General features: G+C 37.4%; 1 protein-coding gene across 4 annotated transcripts in view; it reads right to left on the reverse strand.

The window, feature by feature from the left end:
* Kmt2e (lysine methyltransferase 2E (inactive)) overlaps nucleotides 1-13,223 on the reverse strand; it is a 66,770-nt gene that overhangs the window by 15,342 nt on the left and 38,205 nt on the right. For all 4 annotated transcript variants that reach the window (XM_057758669.1, XM_057758668.1, XM_057758665.1 and 1 more), the window contains 6 exons: nucleotides 12,485-12,715; nucleotides 12,253-12,383; nucleotides 10,473-10,590; nucleotides 9,026-9,135; nucleotides 6,566-6,830; nucleotides 5,639-5,737 (listed from right to left, as the gene is read on the reverse strand). In XM_057758669.1, coding sequence (XP_057614652.1) covers nucleotides 5,639-5,737; nucleotides 6,566-6,830; nucleotides 9,026-9,135; nucleotides 10,473-10,590; nucleotides 12,253-12,383; nucleotides 12,485-12,715 — 954 coding nt within the window. The remainder of the gene's footprint in view (nucleotides 1-5,638; nucleotides 5,738-6,565; nucleotides 6,831-9,025; nucleotides 9,136-10,472; nucleotides 10,591-12,252; nucleotides 12,384-12,484; nucleotides 12,716-13,223) is intronic.

Raw genomic sequence — 13,223 nt, forward strand, 5'->3', positions numbered from 1 at the left:
AACTGGAGCTGGTGAGGAGACAGATACTGGACACTCTAAATAACCCTAGCATAACCTGTATAGCTTCTAATGGTTGTAGTATAGAACTGTGATACAAGCCATGACCCTATCTGAGTCCAAAGCTACTTCATTATCTGTGAGCTGGGAAACCGACAGGTTCCGATTCACAACTGGATCTGATATACTGTTACGCTGGAGTGTTAGGTGTTAGCTAGAGTGTGTGGGGTATTCCACATGACCTGCCTATATACTATTCTTGGGATATTTCTTAGTATATTATATCTCACTATTACAATTTCTTGTAAGCAGAAGAAAATAATAATCTGTTTCATATCTCTTTCCACTTGGGTGTGAATTCAAAATTTTTAGTTTATCCGTGGGGAGTGGGTGGGGAGTGGGTAGGAGTGGTATACATCCCAACATGCTGAAGGGCACCTTGGAGTCACTTCTCTACTTCTACAATGTGGGTCCTGGCAGTTGCATCCAGAGTCATTGGGTTGGCAGCATATGCCTTCACCAACTGAGCCATCTTGCTATGGAAAATTAATTGCACCGTGGAAGCTGTAACTCATTTGAAACAACTGAAAATAAGCCTTGAGTCTGAGCAACATAAGTAAGGTAAACTTGGTGTTAGAATAAATGTATGTTGCTCTTGATGTGCATTTTTACCTTGTAAGTATGTGCCTTTTCTGAAACAAAAATCCTCCTCAAGAGCAATATTCCTGCTTGGGAAAGCACAGCTCTGCAGCCTTACAGTGTTAGAGTCCAGGGGCTGAATATATTCCAATAGTAAAATATCCCTAATTCCAGAACTGAGAAACACAAAACTGCCTGTAAGAGGCAGAAGATGAAACCAGAGAGCACCTACCAAATGGTCCTAAAAAGAAAAAGACCCCTTATTTTAGAAATAGAAGCTTCCTCAAACCCCCTTTAGACAGCAATTAGAACTGATAAATGAACTTTAAAGATGACAGATTATTATGAATAAAAGTCATTCCGAAGTAGCAAGCATTGTTGCATGGTTTTCCCATTTCCTCTATCACACAATTCAACACACCCTAACAGCCCGTTAATTGACATTCAGATTTACTAAGCCCATTCTCCATATGAGAGCTGCTCTGCCTTCTCTATCCACCTAGTTTTTACATAAGTAAACCCTACCTATGTATCAAGCACTTATATTTTTCTTAAATGAGTAATAATTACATTGTATAAAGCATAGGTCACTGCTGTGTGAAGAGGTATTAATTTGAAGCATTTAAAGATTTTGAGTATTTATTACAAGGCAGCTAAGCCATAACCACCTCATTTTGTTTGGACAGACTATAAAAATAAACGTATTCAGTTTGACCGTATCATTTTAACAAAGATGATTACTAATCAAGAATTAGTCAAGTTAGTTTAGTCATAAAGAGAAAGCAGTGGTGAGTGAGGATGTGAAATCCCTTATACTTCTGGCAACAAATTTGCTTTCATACTTTAATAATAAAATTTGGTACCTTCTAACCTGTTTTTTCTAAGTTAAATCACTTCTACATGCTTCAGAACTAGGAATTCCATAAGAGTCATCATGCACCCCAAAATTTGCAAGGTATTCAAGTGCAGAGAAGGCTTAACAATAGAATTTCTAAGTGGCAACATACTTTTTCACAGACATCAAATTAGATGTCTATGAAATACATTCTATAGGAAACATCAGAAAACTGATAATCATGCATAATTCTAGGCAAAGCCTACAAACCTTAGCTCGGCTGTGAATAAGTTTCATTTACCTTATACTCATGATCTATCTTTTCTAAATGGCTCGTATTTAAGATGACTAGGATGCTTCTATTCTAAAAGCCAAGTACTCTTTTCTACCTTAGCAGCTGGGGTTATGACAAACAAGTTCTCATAAGAAGTTTATGTTTCTATCCTGAGTGAGATAACCCAGACCCAAAAAGATGAATATGGTATATACTCATTCATAAGTGGATACTAGCTATAAACAAAGGACATTAAGCCTATAGTTCATAATCCTAAAAAGAAAAAACATATATAGACACACCTGGAAATTGGAAACAGACAAGATCGCCTGACAAAATTGGGAGCACGAGGGTGGGGGGAAGGAAGGCTAGAAGGGGAAGAGGAGGGAAGAAGGGGAGGGTTGAGAACTTGAGGGAATGGGATAGTTGAGATGGAGAAAGAACAGCTATGAGAGCAAGGAAATAGATATCTTGATTGAGGGAGCCATTATGGGGTGAGCAAGAAACTTGGTTCTAGAAAAATTCCCAGGAATCCAGAAGGATGACCCCAGCTAAGCAATAGAAGAGAGGGTGCCCAAATTGGCCTTGCCCTGTAGTCACGCTGATGATTATCTTAAATATCACCATAGAACCTTTGTCCAACAACAGATGGAAACAGAGGCAGAGACCCACATTGGAGCACTGGACTGAGCTCCCAAGGTCCAGTTGAAGAATGGAAGGAGTGAGAATATGAGCAAAGAGGTCAAGACCATGATGGGTTCACCCACTGAGACAGTTCACCTGAGCTAATGGGAGCTCACCAACTCCAGCTGGACTGGGAAGGAACCAGCATAGGACCAAACTAGTCCCTCTGAATGCGGTTGACAGTTGTATGGCAGGGGCAGACTGAGGGGCCACTGGCAGTGGCACTGGGATTTATCTCTACTGCACGTACTAGTTTTGGGGATCCTATTCTCTATGGATGTATGCCTTGCTCAGCCTAGATATAGTAGAGAGGGCCTTGGACTTTCCACAAAGCAAAGTGCCTTACCCTCTCATAGGATTAGATGGGGGTGGGGTGGGAATTTGGATTGGTATTTTTTTTTTTAAATCTAATAAAGAAGAAGTTTATGTTTATTCCATGAACGTTATCTGTCACCCCACTGATCACCAGAGTTGATTAGACTTACCTGGATGCCTAGCCTAATGTCCCTTCCCTCCCACACCAATGCAGTTCCATGTGAATTTGTCCTTCCTGAAGCTGCATACTCAAGTCAAGGAGGACCAGTCTTTGATAAAGGGTATGAGTAGTTGTGCTGTGAAGGATCACACAAGTCTCGAAATCTCCTAACTTCACTGATTATCAGATTCTTGAGTCAACTTCCATGGATTCCAAATTTAAGCTGTTTGACTATTATAGGCATCGCGAGGCAAAGGATTCCAGGCAGTTATAGTCACATAGTAAAAGACACCACAGTATGCTCTCGCATACCAATATACTTACTAAAACTGAGCACGGTATTATTTATATAGGTAAAAATCAAAACAATTCTGTTTTGCTAAAATCTTACTACAAAAGATTACACGGAATTTGTCTTGGAGGAAAGAATTACTGATTCCTCTTTATCCAGGTATGGTAAATGAAAGATATTAACGAGTAGTTCCTAATGAATCCCATAATGTTCTTAAGACTGCCTTGCATGAGAGAAATTTCATCAGTTTGACAAATTTCTCAGAAGTATTGCTACCATCTGTACTTTACTTCCTTTGTAAGCTGCCACTTTTCCATTTGCTCTCTTCTACCCAAATGCTGGTATTAATATAACCAGTATAAATGATAGCGTCTACAAAATTATTTTTTTCCCAAGTCAAATAAGACGTTGAGAAGAAAAACCATATTAATTATTTAGGGACCTATTTACATCAATAAACTAAACATCAAAGTAGTGCTTCAGTTAGAATTAAGCCTCAAACTCGAGACCCATCTGCCTCTACTTCTCTTAGGATTAAAGACATGTACCATCATGCACGGCTTGATTGGCCTTTTAAAAGTAGCACCATAATGATAAAAATGCAATCTGTATATTAAAGTCTCCAGTGCCATCTTATTTTTCCCAAAGTCCTTGCTGTATGTATTTGTGGGAGAGAGACACCAGGCTGTCCTCAAACTTATTATGTAGTCGAGGATGATCTTGAACTCCTAAACATCCATCATCCACATCCCAAATGTTGAGACTACAGGCATCTACTCCTATTACCAGCTGCCTATTATAGTTCTTAAAGTCAATAAAACGTTCCTCCTGTATTAAGTCCCCCCAAAACCCATACTTTAAACTGATCCAAAGCTTCTACAGAAATACAAATTCAAAGGTGCACCAGTTGGGGAATGAACAATACTGAAAATACTGGAGAGCTGGCTCAGAGGTTACGCGAATTTGTTGCTCATCAAAAAGACCTGGGTTTAGTTCCTGGCATCCACATGGCTCACAACCATTCTTAACTCCAGTTTCAAAGGAGCTGAAAGTACTCTTCTGACCACCGATGGCATCAGGCATGCATGCAGTGTACATATATACATGCAAGCAAAAATGAGTGTGTGCACACACACAGGCCATAGGTAATTTAAGCACAAGTAATTTAAGGAATAATTGAATCTTTAAAAAAGTTTGTGACAATCCCTTTGGATGTAGGAATCAACCTTTTCCAGTCTTTCACCCTTATTTACCTGAAGCTATGAAACTGTTCTCTGTTGTTTCACAATGCAGGTGTTAGCAATCAGTTGAGGATGACCACCATCATGATTTTTAAAAGTCTACAAAGATCCAATATCCCCACTCAAGTTATATGTAACAAATAAGATCCCATGGAATAAAAAGTATGAAAACTCCAAGATCAACAAACATAAAAGAATGTGGGAAACCTACACTAAGGCCATTATTGTTTGTAAAGTTACTTTTCAATTCTTCAGCCAGAAATTGTATTGAAAGTTAACTGCCATTATTAACCATTTATGTGTGTGTGTGGGGGGGGGGGGGAGTATCAGATCAACCCAGGCCCTAACATGCTATGCAAGTGCTATTTTACCAAACTATTCCCCAGCCCTGGCATTTACTTATCTACGCACCTCATGGTAATCTTAATGCTTCATTCCTGCAAATTCTTGAGACTACAGGTGTGAGTCACCACATTCTGCTATGAAAACTGATTTACAATTTCTTGTTCTACATTTATGTCTAAATCATGACATTTGCAGATAAATCATGAGGGAGATAGAGCTTCCATTTATGATTACAATGTGAGAATACAGATGCAATGGCTACTAAAGAAACTTGAAGTTTTTGCTAAGTCATTTATCCGACTTAGGATTAATACAAAGCATGAAGTTCTGTTTCTGTCTTTTTTTAAAACAGTTTTTTTTTTTATATTTATTATGTGTACAGTGTTGTGTCTGCATGTATTCCTTCAGACCAGAAGAGGGCACCAGATTTCATTATGGATGGTTGTGAGCCACTGGTTCACTGAGCCATGTGGTTGCTGGGAATTGAACTCAAGACCTCTGGAAGAGCAGTTAGTGCTCTTAACCACTGAGCCATCTCTCCAGCCCCTGTTTCTGTCTTAAACCATAAAAAGAAGTAATACATTTAGCTAATGAAAATACATACTGAGTAATAATCATGGTATTACATTTATTAAAAATTCTTGGCTTTAAAAATGTTATTTTTTAAAGGTGGTATACATTATTAAATGCCCAAAAAAAGTGAGTTAAAAATACAAAAAGAGGTAAAATGGCAAAGCCAAATAAAAATGCTCAGTCCCAAATTTGCTAACGTGAAGTGTGTAGAAGTAGTTAGCTTGTAGAAGAGCAGCTGATCCAGCCCAAGGTACCACAAACAGCCACTAGCTTCCCAACTCACCATCTTCCTTTTTCTTTCTGCAATTTGCTCCTCAGATTCCATTTCTACTTCATTGGTAATAGGAGTTTTTTCTTCCATATCATCAATAAAATCTGGTTCCTGAAAAACAGAAATGACTTATTTATGGAAATGGTTACTCAGTCTATAAAATAGGAATTAAACACTGTATCTTTTAACCACAATTCAATATGTGAAATAACCCCCATTAAAATCTGAATTTCTAAACAAAGTTATCAAACTCACACAAGCAATTTTGTTTTATGAAGTTTCTATCAAATATAGTGGGGTGGTTTTGTGGTATTTATTCCAAAACAAATTTTCAGCAATCTCCACTGCTTGATTTAATTAAATGTGGCACACACCTTTAATGTTGTACTCTATGGGCAAAGGTAGACAAATCTGAGGGCAAGGCTAGTCTGGTCTGTGTAGTGAATTCCTAGCCTCAGAGTGAGATACAGTCTCAAAGAAACAACAAACACCCAGTCTATCTGGAATGTCTTTAATTACCCAGTTTTAGGAAAATGTTCAACTCCATAAGGATCTGTCAATCTGGTTGTTTCTTTCTCTAGCTTTTTTTTTGAGACAGGGTTTCTCCGTGTAGCTTTGGAGTCTGTCCTGGAACTAACTTTGTAAACCTCAAATTAAGAGATCTGCCTCCCGAGTACTGGGATTAAAGGCATGTGCCACCATTGCCCGGCTAACATGGTTATGTTTAATAATTTGGTATTATTATTGTAGGAAATCATATCTCAAAGTGAGCAGCAGAACAGGACTGGGGATAGAGCACTTGCCAAGCATGTGTTAGACCCTACATTCAATCCCCAGTACTGGAAATATTTAAACTATTAAATGATTTTATGCTTAAAAAGGTGTTTACGACATTTTCCTCTTTAAAATACTTTCTTTGAGAATCAGGAGAGTCAATACCTGATTATTTGATACTGACAGTCTCAGTGGAGAAAGCTTTCTCTGTTTTGTTTCCGGACTCTTTATTTTGTTGTTTGTTCCTTCACAATCTAAGGTAACATTCTGATTTTGTGTATCTTTTTCTTTTGAAATATCTTTCTCCTTTTTTCCTTTTTTTCTTCTGGTCTCATAACCACTATTGATGTTTTCTGTGGATTCCGAGCTCCGTTTTAAAACAGGGCACTCCGGATTTTCCTTGAGGCATGCACAGTCCACCTTGTATTTACTGAAATGATAACCAGGTAAATATTAATATATAAAACAAGACTGAGTTCATAATATCTTTAAAGCTATAACTCATAAAATGCACGTATTAATTACAATTAAGACTTTATGTTTTACTAATTTGAATTCCTAGTAAATATGACAAAATAAATGTTTTTTCATAAGAACAAAATATTAGATACTGATTTTTTGTTGCTTGGTGCTACTAGGTATTGAACCCAAAGTCAAATACTTCCAATATACTAGGGAAGTGCTAACCCTCTAGGCTGTAGCCCCAGCCTTGAGATGTTGGTTCTGAACAGTGTTTTAAAGTAAAAGGATGCTGTAGCTTGTGCAAGATAAACATTAAGGCAAAACCACCCTTACTTGGTCTTGAGCACGTTATGCTGACTCTTCAGTTAAAAAAAAATGTTAGCTATGATGAATACCAGACTTACCTAGTTTGTAATATACTTTAAGGAATGATTTTAATCACCAGTTTTCCTTAAAAGATACCTTGAAGAAAACTTAATTCTAAGTCTTCTTTCTTTTAAATGAGGGCCTGAAAAATTATACTATCTCTCATCTTCTCAGTAATTACGAACACTATGGATGGCCTTACAGCTTAGACTCACGTGACAATGATATTAAGTGAGTAGTCTCAATCTTGAGTTAAGGAATCACAAAGCAATGCTAAAACTGGTATACAGTTATATACGAGTAACCCACAGATCTTTAGAGTTTATGTTCTGAACTTCTGTGGGATAACAATCTCCTAAAGCAGTAAGCACAAACTATTATGTTACACTTCCCCCTTCTGAGAGGTTAAAAGCTTTTAGAAAGCTGGAGAGACTAAGGCAGCAGGTAAGCCCCTGTCTTTTAACAGGCACCACATGTTAAAACATACATGCTGCTTACTAATAGGCTTTCAAAATAGCCTATTTCCTGGGACTGGAGAGATGGCTCAGCAGTAAGGATCACTTCCTGCTGTTTGCATCCCTGCACCCACAGAGGGGACCACCAAAATAGAGCTCCACCTCCAGGCCTCACAGTCTTCTGGTCACTGCAGGAACCAATAACCATGTGGATACATTCACATAAATATACACACAAGTAAAAATAAAAACGAGAAAAGCCTAGATTGTTATGATAAATTCACTCAATAGTAGAAATACATATTGATGGTAAAGGCACTGAACACTAAAGGAAACCATAATGTGCACTCTAAAATTTAATTTTAGAAATGATGTCTGTCATCCATTTACAACATATAGGAGGATGGGGCTGGAGAGATGGATCAGAGGTTAAGAGACTTTGAGAGAACTGAAGTTCCCTGCAGCCATAGTTGGACAGGTCCCAACACATATCTAGCTGCAGCGCCGTCTTCTGGCCTCTGGCATCCATACACATGCCGTATACACTGACATACACACACAAATAAAAATAAATAATAAAATACAGGAAGGAATGAATTAAAATGTTTATAACCCAAAATATTACAAAGTATATAAAGAATTCAAAAAGAGTGAAAGAGTCTGCATGTGTGCACATCTGTAATTCCATCAGAGTTCAAGGACATCACAGGGAGTCCGAGGCTAGCCTAAATCCTCCTCTTTACCCTCAAAAAAGAAAAGCACTAACTACAGAGCTACATCTTCTCCTTTATTTCTTAATTTGGAAAATAAGTACAGGGATATTTATGTCAGTTGCATTTCATATTATAGTTTTAAAAATACAAATAGGATTTTTTACCAAAAATTAATGTTTTTCCTAACATTTCCAAACAATATTAAGAACAATACAAAACATTTTTAGAACAATAGTACTTAAAGTTTTACTACAGGATCTCCAACAAACCATTTCTATTACAATGCAAAGAAAACTTGATACAATATCTCTTATTTTTAAGAAAAAAATCATGTGTTCATAGCAAATGACCAAGTAAGTTGTTTAACAAGCTGAAGTATAAGAAAGTGAGGGGAAAAAAATTCTCACATAATAAAGTCTGTATAGCTGAACTAGAGCTAATAATTGTCAGGTCTGAACAGACACATTACAGTAAAGTTTAGGAAATAAGTAACAAAATGGGATTCCTGATAACAGCATACTTAATTTCTGGTACTTTTAACTGTCTCCTGAAAAGCAATAACAATGTCTAAATTATGATGAAGACAATCTATTTGAAATAACATAAAGCATTTAAGGACTTGAACTTACCAATTCCCATAGTCAAAATCAAAGGCAATAGTAATTTCAGTCCCTTTTGGAATAGTCTGTATAGAATAAATGTAGAGGTGTATGGTCCCATCTTCAATTTCATGCCTTACCTGTTAAGAATAATTTTACATTTTCATACACTATTTAGAGCATCTTTATCTTGCAATTAGGAAAGTTATTCATTAATATTAGGTTATGTTGTTGCTTGTTTTTGAGACAGTGTCTCACAATTGAGCCCAGGCTTGCTTGGAACACACAGAGATCCACCTGCCTCTGCTTTCTGAATGTTGGTGTTAAAGGGGTACACTACCATGCCCAGCTGAAAAATATTCTTAAGAACATTTTATAAGCATGACATGGGAAACTGCCATTTATCACAAGACTTACAAATAGCAGCTGTCACCTGAAAGGTCCTCACAGGACACTGGTAGCACTCACCCGGTAGCCTGCCATCTGCATTCTCATCCTCTCACAAGTATAATTTTTGAACCTGTCAGCATGTGGGGTTTTCAAGTAATAGGATGAGTATGAGTATGCACTAATGCACAGCTAAGAATACTTTCCTTTGACAGCTTCACTTTCCATGAAGCTGTTTTAGTTCTGAACTACTGTTTCATACATAAAAGCAAGGCATAGAAGGCTGGGAATGTAATTCAGTGGTAAAATATTTGCCTAATATGTGTAAAGTCTTAGAGTTAGTCTCCAACACCACACATACAGACACACAGAGAAGAGTAAAAAGGCACTGACAAGGTTATAAAACTAGTAAGCCACACAAAAGTGTCCCAAGTCTATGTCCAAATACTACAAATTTTAGCCTCAAAATTAAATATGTGGGATATCTAAAAAAGCACACTCTGTAATTTTGTTTTAAAAATTGATAGCACATATAAAGTATACTTTAGGGCTGATGAGATAACTCAGGTGGTAAAGGATCTTGCTGCTAAACTTTTTTAGACTCAATCCTTAGAACCCACATGGGAAAAGGAGGAAACTGATTGTCCCAAGTTAAACTCCGATTTCTGTGTGCAGGCACGTGTACACACACACACACACTATAAATGGAAAATATTAAGTCTACTTTAGGTTTTAGCTATGTGGTACATACAAGCAGAGCCTCCAATATAAACAGGAATATAATATTCCCTTTTATAAGGAACATCACAGTTTCATAGCTCAGGAAGTAAAAAATATTGAGACAAGGTCTCACTATATAGCAGTGGCTGGCCTGGAACTTGTTATGAAGAACAGGCTAGCTTGGAAACGCCTCTGTCTCCCAAGAGATTAAAGGAGTGGGTGCACAACCATGTACAGCTTATGGATAGTAATTTTAAGATTAGTGTTTACCGTCTAAATATTGACAAAAGAAAAATAATGAACAAAATAAAATAGGTGCAGACTTTTGTACTTTGTGTTCCTACTTCTCCTGAGATTTCAATAAGCTTACCTCTGCATTGGGTGTACAAGAACGCCTGATGAATCGAGCCTCATTCCCAAAAGTCCTCGCATCAACACACATTTCTAGCCCATGAAACTTAGAGTAGAATAAAACAAAAGGGTATGGCCTACAAACAAAGAAGTATTAAAAGCTTTTAGTATAACAGGACTAGAGGATATAGTTTAGTGGTAAAGTGCTTGCCTAGCAGGGAAAACAGCCTCAATTCAGTCCCCAATGCCATAAAACAACAAAACTTTTACAATTTCCTGTTATTCATTAAAGGCAAATAGATAAACAACAGATCAAGACATTTCTAAAAGACATAGTTGGCAATAAAGCAAGTATTTGAATATTGGCATTCTGACTCCAGAAGCCACTTTTCCCTACTTGAAATTAATAACACTTGTGTCTGCTTCAAGTTGCCTAATTCAAAAGCAATTAAGGTTGAAACTGTCTCTAATGAAATTCTTAATCTTGACTTTTATGTGTATGGGTATTTTACCTGTACATGTCTGTGTATGTACCATCTGTAGCCTAGTACCCACAGAATTCAGAAGTCTTTGGGTCCCCTGGAACTAGTTATAGATGGTTGTGAGCCACCATATGGGTGCTGTGAATCTAAATCATGTCTACAAGAGGAGCCAGTACTCTTAACTGCTGAGCCATCTCTCCCACCCCCTTTAGGCAGAAATTCTTTCAAGACAAAATGAAAAAACAAGCTAACTCCATGCTTTTAAAGTCCCATTTCTTGGCGTGGCAAAAATTGATTTATACTAGATTCCAGATAAAATATGCTACATGTGAGGTATAGCTCTTATGTATCTTTCATGGCTTAAGTAAATACTCAAGTTATAAACTAAGAATGTTAATGTGTTAAACAGCAGATTTAAAAATAGCAACATATTTCTATACCTCTGAAAAGTAATGACTATCAGAAGATCAAATTAATTCAAACAAGAATCCCAAACCACAACAGAAGTCTCCAAAGCTGGTGGTAGTAGCATGGGAACATAACTAACTTTTTTTTCTCTAGTTCTATCAAGTATGTTACAACTTAGTAGATGGAAAGGTTCTCGACAGTCTTAGGTCATGAAAACGATCTTGCTTTTACTTGTTTCAAATGGCTTACTTTAGAATTTAGCAACAGAGATGGACAAGAGGCCGGGGAATCTCTACATGTTAGCACTCTACAAAAGTTATCCTTGGTGGGCGGTGGGCGTCTTGTTTAAAATGGCTTACTTTAGAATTTAGCAACAGAGATGGACAAGAGGCCAGGGAATCTCTACATGTTAGCACTCTACAAAAGTTATCCTTGGTGGGCGGTGGGCCTTTCATCCTTTCACGCCTTTCATCCCAGCATTTGGGAGGCAGAGCCAGGCAGATCTTTGTGAGTCTGAGGTCAGCCTGGTCTACAAAGCGAGTTCTAGGACAGCCAGGACTGTTATATAGAGAAACCCCGTCTCCAAAAAAAAAGTTACCAAGCATCTAGGCACAGTATTTAAAAAAGTCAGTGATTGACTAGGAGATGGCTCAGCAGGCCAACCTGGGTTACAGAATAAAAACAACAAAAACCAAAACCCGCCAGGCAGTGGTGGTGCACACCTTTAGTCCCAGCACTGGGAGGCAGAGGCCGGCAGATCTCTGTGAGTTCAAGACCAGCCTGGTCTACAGATCAACTTCCAGGACAGCTAGAGCTGTTATGCAGAGAAACCCTGTCTCACAAAACAAAAAACAAAGCAAGCAACTTTGAACTATAGAAAACCAACATGGGTAAAAAAAATAAATATACCTTTTAAAGAAATATCCATTTGCTTCAAACTGTTCTCTCAGCATAAACTTCCCTCTGTATTCAATGATAAGTGCATCAGGAGGCAAATCTTTGGCAGATTTCAGAATTTTTTTATTCTTCTGTATATGGCTCTAGCATCATTAAATGTAGACAGTAAATTGGTTAATTTCACTCCAAAGACATTCATACTACATAGGCAGTCCCATAATTTTTTTTGACTAGTAATATATACCTCTACAGGAGGTTTGAAGAGTGAATTGTTGGTACTCGGTTCTGATTTATTCAAGTCTCTCTTGTCATTCCCACTGCCTAGTCTTTGCGCTATTCTCTGTGCCTCCCTCTGAACACCTTCACTGTACTGGTTATTATTTGCCTCTTCATAGCGATCCATCCATGTTTTGATTTTCGTCTCCCATACAAAATTTGAACCATCAGATGAAGGATCAATTTCTGGTGCCGAACCCTAAAATTGTAGCAAAATACGGATTACTATTTGAATTTAAGCATACACACACATACACACACACACACACACACACACACACACACACACACACGTAATGATTTATATACAGTGTTTGGTCATCTAAGTTAATTAAAATTAAAAGGTCATAGTTTAGCTCATTAAATTTTTATGCTACATGCCAAATAATAAGCTAGGAAACTCATGAAGGCTGAGTTATGAAGAAATAGCAAAAATTCAAGAGTCGTTGCTATGGTAGCCAATTTAAAGATATCAATAAAACCAAATACTTTCTGATTCTATATATTGCTGCTGTCTACTTCATAGCAGCAAGTTTATATGTTTTAGCTTGAATAAATCCGTATATACGCCTCTATTTGTAATGCGATCTACCAGGCAAATTAGTTGTACAAGCATACACCTCCAGCTAGGTGTTAAGGATGTTAGAGGCACAGTAAGGTCAAGGCCAGATCAGGGCAACAAAGTGAGACTCTGTCCCAAAAATTAA

The sequence above is a fragment of the Chionomys nivalis genome, chromosome 26 (genome assembly GCF_950005125.1).
Source record: "Chionomys nivalis chromosome 26, mChiNiv1.1, whole genome shotgun sequence".
NCBI lineage: Eukaryota > Metazoa > Chordata > Mammalia > Rodentia > Cricetidae > Chionomys > Chionomys nivalis.